At 34.5% G+C, this 8,574-nt stretch overlaps 1 protein-coding gene across 1 annotated transcript; it reads left to right on the top strand.

Annotated features, from left to right (window-relative positions):
* Positions 1–699: 699 nt before the first annotated feature.
* LOC112758905 (polyadenylation and cleavage factor homolog 4-like) lies at positions 700–7,479 on the top strand. The gene is made up of 7 exons (XM_025807698.3): positions 700–1,556; positions 2,827–2,928; positions 3,217–3,474; positions 3,726–4,241; positions 4,594–4,962; positions 5,114–6,403; positions 6,886–7,479. The coding sequence occupies exons 1-7, from the start codon at positions 1,182–1,184 to the stop codon at positions 6,895–6,897; spliced, it is 2,922 nt and encodes a 973-aa protein (XP_025663483.1). The 5' UTR covers positions 700–1,181; the 3' UTR covers positions 6,898–7,479.
* The last annotated feature ends 1,095 nt before the right edge of the window (positions 7,480–8,574 follow it).

Genomic DNA, 8,574 nt, shown 5'->3' with positions numbered 1-8,574 from the left:
TTTATATATAAAATATAGTAACTAATTTAATTGTTGATTGTTGAGATACATGTAGCATTGTTAATTTTTTTTAATAAATAACGGAGCTTAACACTCAAAATAAACTAAATAAAAATTAATTTAAAACAAATATCAATAGAATCTCTATGAAAACTAAGTGAAATATATAAAAGAAAGAATATTCTATTCTACAGATTAAAATTATATAAAGAGAATATAAATTTTTGTATAATTAATTTTTATTATTTTATTATTATTTAAAATATGAGTCATAGTTTTTTAATGTCTTTTTTATCTTGTAAAAAAAATCTGTAAATTTATATTTTTATCGTATAATTTATTATGAGGAAATAGTAAAAATTCTATGGCATCCAATCTTAAAGGTTGTGTCTCTGACCAATCTGTAAATTTAAAATTGATTATTTAATATTTATACAATTATAATTACAAATATATTATTTACATACTAAAATTAATTATTATATATTTATATATAAATGTAAATATAATTTAACTAATTTTTAATATATAATTTATATCTTTATCTGTATTCTATTCTAATAATTGTTAATTTTGGTGTAAATATAATATGGTTGATATAATTATACTATCAATATATAAAAAATCTTAATTTAATAAATAAAATGATTATTAATTATTAAAAATAAAAATATAAAATATCTAGCTATATTATTTTCCTTGTGAAATCATGAATATATAAAATGCCTCCATGAAATCTCAAATAGCTTCTCTGTTTCCGAACTCTGAAGAAGAGGAGCTAGCTTCACTGTCTCTGCTTTCAACACTTTCTATCTTTTTATCCCCAAACCTGTCTTCTTCTTCTTCTTACTCTCTCTCTCTATAATAACATACAATTCAACACACCTCAACCCTCTTTTTTTCCTTCTTCACACGGAAAATTGGGGCTAGGGTTTACTGTACAATATAAAAATTAGGTTTTTTTCTTTTCAATATTGTATTTCTTTTAATTCCTTGAGTCATATTTCATATAATAATACAACTCAGGTTTCAGTTTCAGCTGTAATACTATTCATGCAAATTTTCATGTTGTAACATAGTTTCCTCTTCTAATTTTTTTTTATCTTAATGCAATTGAATGTAAATTAGGTTACTTTAGGGTTAGGGTTTTTCTTATTTTCTCTTTCTAGATTTCGATTTGAATGAGCATGGAGAGTTCACGTAGACCTTTCGATAGATCGAGAGAGCCAGGGCCTAAGAAGCCTCGATTGATGGAAGACCCGAATCAGAGACCGTTTCCTCAGCGACAATTGGCTTCAGGGATTACAACGATGTCGTCAACGAGGTTCAGAGCAAACGACAGGGACCCAGAAAGCAGTGAATCCGGCCGAGGCGGTGGCGGTTACCAGCCGCAGCCGCTGCCGCAGCACCATGAGCTTGTGAATCAGTACAAGACAGCTCTTGCTGAGCTCACTTTCAATTCGAAAATGATCATTAACAATTTGACTATAATTGCAGGCGAGAATCAATCGGCTGCGAAGGCGATTGCCGCCACTGTTTGTGCTAACATTCTAGAGGTGAATCCAGTTTTAAACTGTGCAGCTGTTAAAATCTGTGTTCAAAATTGATTTTTTTTTTGGTTGTGTAGCCAATTGCTGAATTGAATTGAAATGTTGTAAGAGAATTGAAATAAAAATGGACCCCAATTTTCCCCCCCTTCTTGTGTTCATGTTTGTTATGTTATGGTTAATGCTTGTGCGCCAAATTGGCAATAATGGTACAGGAGACAGTGATTATAGTTTTTTTTTTAAACATTATTTTATTTTATTTATTTTTCTTGTAATATGAGTTTTAGTTGGTACTTTACCCCTCGTTGAAGTTCTATAATGAACATGGGTGATCTGCAATTTCCAAGTGAAGAGAAATGACTTAATTTAAGCAATGATTCATTCAACTTCATTCATTGTCCACTCAGGCATTTTGGCTCTGGATTTGCATGTGAGGTGTAATTTCACCCTAACTAAACAAAAAACCAGGAAGGGAAAAGTATACGTAGTTTTCTAATTAAAAGTAGAAGGAAAGAAAGAGTATTGTTCTACTCTCTGCATGAGAATGAGGCAGTTTTGTATATTTGGCAATCTTATGATATTGTAATGAACTTATATGTGACTAATAAGCAGCATCATTATTCTTATAGAGCACCTCAGTTCTGGTAATTTCTGGACTAGTTATACAGAGGGGATTATTCAAGACTAGAAAATTATCTGTCCAGTGTTTTCAATTTCAAGCATTATTTCAAGTCAAAGCACACAGTATATTGGCATACCTATTGTGAAGGGTAGTTCTGTTTCATAGACCAGAAGGCAAAACATTATTTCAGCTTACATCTCAGGCTTGAGGAGGTTGTGTACAATGTCTGTAGGGGAAATACTGTTTTTGTAGATTCCTTTTGGGCTATTTTTTAGATTGAATTTGTATATCCAAGTTGTATAGGGACAATGTAATCAAATCATTTCAAGTTTGAGTTAGTCCATGCAGTTTGGATCAGGGAGTTCAACATATCATGTTGGAAAAATAACATTTATGCTTCTTGAGTTTTCCAAGTTTACTACGGGGTGTCTTTTTACTTTATTATGCTGTCTATCCATGTTTTATTTGTTTGACTATATTATTGCTATAAGTTTAGTGTTTGGATTGTTTTTAGGGTATGTTTTAATTGTTTCATTTGCCTCTCTAGTATGAGAACTTGGCTGCTACAGGCAAATAGAACCAAATAATGGGGTGACATTTTGAAAAGACGAAATTATTTTTGGCAGTTTTCTTATAACTTGGTTCATTACTTTGCAGGTTCCCAACGATCAAAAGCTGCCATCTCTTTATCTCTTAGACAGTATTGTTAAGAACATTGGGCGGGATTATACAAAGTACTTTGCTGCCAAACTACCCGAGGTTAGATAATTATTCTTTGAATATACTTATCCATGTATCACTAAGGTGTGCAAGAATTTTTCATATTTTTAGGTTATGTAATTTTTGCTTCAAGTATTTCACTTTCAGTAGTTCCATTGATAATGCTATCTGCAAAGTTCTTGTATTCACATTGTAAATAAAGAACTTGACTTTTATGACAGTTCACCCCCATTGCATTTTTTTTGTGAGATATTTTCCTAATTTTCACTTATTTTTAACAAAGTATGAGGTCTTTCTGGTATTTTACATGCTTCCTTCACATTTTAGGTATTCTGCAAGGCATACAGACAGGTTGAACCTGCTATCCATCAAAGTATGAGACATCTTTTTGGAACTTGGGAAGGATTCATTCCTCCTCAGACCCTTCGGGCTATTGAGAAGGAACTCGGCTTTACTCCACCAGTAAATGGTTCAGCTGCCTCATCTGCTACCATCAGGAGCAATTCACAGTCCCCACGTCCTCCTCATGGCATCCATGTGAATCCCAAGTATTTAGAGAGGCAACGTCTTCAGCAGTCCAGCAGGGTAAGTGAAATGTTGACCTCAAAATTTATCCTTAATAGTGTTGAAATGATGAAGTCATTCCATGCATGTTTTGTATAGGCTGTCAAATATCAATTTTCAATTGTTTGTTTGTTATTGGGACACAACATAATATTCTTGTGGACTTTTCCCATGAACTACTTCCAGCTCCTTTGGTCTTATTAATCATGAAATATGGACTGCTTTTATTTATTTCTTAAATAATTTATCATGTGCTGCTTCTTTTCTTGAAGATTAAAGGAGTTGATGAAATTACTGGAGCATGTGCGAACTCCAATGAGGACCCCGAGAGGCCAGATAGAACTTTGGGTACAGCACGGCCATGGTTGGATCCTAGTGTTAGTACCCCAAGAGATGCATTTAATGATTCTGTTTTGGAAAAGAGTGTTGGTGTAACCTGTGGGGGCAATGAATATGGTTCTGATCTTTCACAGAATTTGGGCTTAGGTATGGTAAGAGCTGGTGACAAAAGTTGGTTTAAAGCAGGTGGAGTTCCGGGAACCATATCTGGCCAAAGAAATGGTTTCAGTGAGAAGCATAGTTTTTCGAATACTGAAGCACCAAAATATAATCAGCCAACACAAAACATAAATAGCATTCGGAGCAGTGTGATGTCACGTAGCTGGAAAAATTCTGAGGAAGAGGAGTACATATGGGATGAGATGAATTCTAGATCGACCGGTCTTGGTGCACCAAATGTCTCTAACAACTTGAGCAAAGATTCTTGGCCAGCGGATGATGAGAATTTTGTAAGCTTGCTAAAATTTGGTCACTTGAGTACTGATGTAGAACAGAATTAGGATTAAGGAACAATATTAAAATTAATTTTTTAGAGTGAACTCTATGAGAGGCTGAATTCCTTGACATAAATTATATACTAGTATAGGTAACTAAGACAACCCTAAAAATATGAATGAAGTTCCTTATGATATTTGAATAAGTTATCTTGGAAGTGCAATAGAAATGACTTCTCCCCTATCTTCTGAGTTTCTGATAATGGAATCCTAATAGCTCACAGATACAACAATTGATAAAATACTCCTAATTTATATACTTATACTGTACTACTATATTTTTTTTAATTTCTTTTACCATGCACAGGAAGTTGAAGATCCAGTCCAAATAAGAAACCCCTATGGGGCAAATCTTGATAGAGAATTGGCCACTCTAGGCAATGAAAAGAAACGATTTTCCTCATTTCAGCGTCATCCATCAGTACCGTGGCAACTGCAGGAGCAGCACTCACTTGAAGAGTTGAATCAAAAGCCAGGTCACTCGGAAGGATTTATGTCCACTCTTAGTGGTCTGCAAGCCAATACAAATTCTGCTGTCAGGATGGGGAATCGGTCTTTCTTGCCAAATGCAACAACAGGACTGCCAGGAATTGTGGGACAACAACAACTTCACTCAATTGGAGTTGAATCCCCTTCTGGGCAGTCACCCTTGCGACAACAATCTTCACCACCACCAGTAAGTGTGCAGCACCATCAAATTTGAAATTTGCCTACCAAGACCATCCCCAATCCCTTAAAATTCCTTTTATTCCTTTTCTTATTAAAAAAAAAGAGTAGGCGGGGTCGATGTAAAAGATTTTTCACGTACCATTCATCCTAATCTTCAGGTTGGTAACTTGCGAAGACCACATCAAAAGGATTTGCCAGGTTCATTTTCTTCGGCAACTCCTTTTCAGTCAAGGCCTCAGCAGCAGCTTCACCTGTCTCACAGTGAAGTTACCAAGAAACCTCCTCCCCTGTCTAGAGTTGCGCTAGCCAAAGAGACTCTTGAACAGTCAACCACAGGTAATGTGGAAGCTGCTGCTCTAAACGGTGGAACATTATCCAGCATGTCCAATGCAAGTCGTCTGGATTCAAGGAATCTTCTGTCTCAATTAGGTGTTCAGCCTCCCCGCTCAGTTGGGCCTTCCCCTGCCAAATTAAGTTCCTTGGTGTCTGCAATTTCAACCCCATCTTCATTAGGTCCTTCAAATAATAGTTTATCTGCTTTGCCAAAAGTACCTGAAAGAAAGGCTGGGCAATTGACAAGGGCATCAACTCTACCACCGGCTTCCTCTGATGTCAGTGTTGCCTCTGCTCAGACAACAAGTGCCAGCAGTAATACCTCAAATCCGATTGCAAACCTTCTAAGCTCTTTAGTTGCAAAGGGTTTGATATCTGCAGAAAAAGAATCACAAACTAAGGTGCCATCTGAGTTCCCAGCTCGGTTGGAAGATGAAAGAGACAGCATTACCACCAGTAGCTCTTTGCCTGTTGCTTCAGTGTCTGGTTCTGCAGCTGTTCCAGTACCTTCTGCCACAGATGATGTAAATGATACTGCAAAATCCCCAACATCCTTATCTGAAACAACCAGCACAGAGATCAGAAACCTCATTGGCTTTGAGTTTAAGCCTGATGTAATCCGAGAAGTGCATCCACCTGTCATTAAAGGATTATTTGATGATCTCCCTCATCATTGTGACATTTGTGGCCGTAGGCTTAAATTCCAAGAGCAGTTTAATAGACACTTGGAGTGGCATGCCACAAGGGGGGAAAATGATCTAATTAGGGCATCAAGAGGATGGTATCCAAAGTCAATTGATTGCATTGTTAGCAAGGGTGAATCTTCATCCACGTCTGAGTTTTCCGGATCTGTTGATACATACAGCAAGGAAACAAGAAGCACTCAAGAGGACTCAATGGTTCAAGCAGATGAAAGCCAATGCTTGTGTGTGTTGTGTGGTGAGGTATTTGAAGATTTCTACTGTCAAGAAAGTGGTGAGTGGATGTTCAAAGGGGCAGTTGACATGACTAACTCAGATAGTGAGTTGGGAAATAGAAATGCTAGTACTACAAGGGGTCCCATTATTCATGCAAGGTGCTTCTCAGGAAACTCTATATCCAGCTTCGTCAAGATGGTAAGACTTATTATCATCTGATTTAAGTGACAAAGTGGTATCTTTCTAGTTTGATATCCAGGGCTAGCAGTTTCTGTCTATCTGGAGAGGGTACGTTATATTGGGTTGGAAGATTAGCATTAGAAATCGCATTCATCCTGTTATTACCAGGATAATTTAAATTATGGGTGTAGAGCCTCTCCGTTCTCAAGTTAAAAGTAGAAGAGTCCTGTGTTTCTATTTTCTGTTTTGGTTGGGTTTCTATTTTCAGAATTCGTTGAAGAAAAAAAAGGAGATAATGATAATAAAATTATATTTTTTGTTTTCACTTTTTTAATCTCAAAATTTTGAAAATAGAATATACTAAAAATGAAAACAAAACCAAACAAGTCTGAAGTATTTCTTTGCTTCCATTTTCTTTGTTTAGCTTCCTTCTTATTCACTTGCTTTAAATTTAGTTATTCTATTGCTGGTAATTGTTCTAAACCTGTAATGCTTTTCAGGAACAAGATTAATGCAAGTTAGAACTTCAAAGCTTTGCTGCATCAAAAAGTTGAGGGAACACAGGTTTACTTTGCATTTACTGAATCTTGATACTATTTCGATGCTTATATATCACTCAAATTGGTTTCTTGATCTCTCAGACCAATTTTGCATGCATTCTTGCTTTTTGTTTTTTTGTTAGTATTTATATTTGTTTTTCTTGTACTCAAGAAGAAGAAAAGGAAATTAGTGTTGAAAAAGGTACATAAATGCAGAGATAGTAGTTGCAGCTAGCTCCACTTGCTCATTGTGTGGTTGTGTTCCTTTATTTTACCCTGAAGAATTGGTATTTGTGCATTTTGCATAGCATGTGGTCATAATATGAGGGCCAAAGCACCAAGACTAACATTAATGTCAAATGTGGCGTTCCCCATTATCATTATGAAATATTTACAGTGGAATGGAAGACTCTTAGTACTTGAATTCCAGTTTCAGTTATCATGGATCATGTTATGTAACTTGTTTTTTTTTTTTTTTTTGTAGTTGTATTTGTTGATAAAAATAATTTAAAAAAAGAAGGAAAATAAGATAGAACTCTCCTATTTTGGATGTTATATTGATTTTGTGTTTAAGTTATGCAGTTTAGACCATTATGCACTTTATTTGCTCTTTAGCCAGGGCGCTCTCTGTTTAAGAGTTTTATGGTTATTCACTGATAGGGTAAAAAGAGTTTGACCTTTTCATTCGGGTATTTAAATTCTATAACATAATATATTGTTAACTTGGAATATGAAAAAAAATTATTAATTATACCAGTATTAATTTAAATAAGGAAAATGCTATTTGTACACTAAAATCAACTACTAAAATCAGCAATACATGTGTAGTTTAGTTTATTTTCAATGTGTATTTGTATTTCAACATGTATTTTATACTAATGGCTAATTTTAGTGGCTGATTTTGGTGTACACTTAGCATAACCCATTAAATAAATATTGTACTGATTAAAAATTTTATGTTGTGTATTTTTTATAAAAAAGTAACCGTAGTTTATATGTTACAGATATTTCTAGAGAACTTTAATTCAATTCAAAATCATTTAGAGTTAATTACATGTTCATTGATGTTTGAATTTGGTATAAATAATTCTTTGCTATGTATTGTTGTGTATATATTAAACACAACAATAAACCGTATTAATAACTTTTTAAAGCAATAATCTAGATTAGTAATGAAATCATTTCTCAGCTTTATTACATTCACATGAATACTCACGTTCTAGCTGTAAATATAATCCAAATGTGCTGCTTCCATCATGCTCATCTCTGACGCTGTTAGCTGCATGACATTGCAAAAAATTAGGGACATTAAACACAAATCAAATGGCAAAATTTATTAGATAACCAAAATTGTCATGAAAGTATGAAACCAATGCAATATGGTTGTGTTTGGCCTTTTGTGATCAATCTTTTTTTTTTTTGTCGATGGATTGAATAACTTCCAATCTTAGGTTCCACATCACACTCATACACACATGATATCCCTTTTTTTTGGTCAAGTTTGTAATTATACGAGGTTCGAACCTCAGACCTCTTAGTAAGAGGGAAACATATGCCACTTGAAATTTGAAAGTGTAATATGCATCTTGATTAAGAGAATAAGTGAGAAGAATATTGATAAATAATGGAAATATTTAATTAAAAAGCCGT

The sequence above is a fragment of the Arachis hypogaea genome, chromosome 2 (assembly GCF_003086295.3).
Source record: "Arachis hypogaea cultivar Tifrunner chromosome 2, arahy.Tifrunner.gnm2.J5K5, whole genome shotgun sequence".
Taxonomy (NCBI): domain Eukaryota; kingdom Viridiplantae; phylum Streptophyta; class Magnoliopsida; order Fabales; family Fabaceae; genus Arachis; species Arachis hypogaea.
The sequence above is the reverse complement of the archived record's forward strand: the minus strand, read 5'-3'. Positions and strand labels throughout refer to the sequence as shown.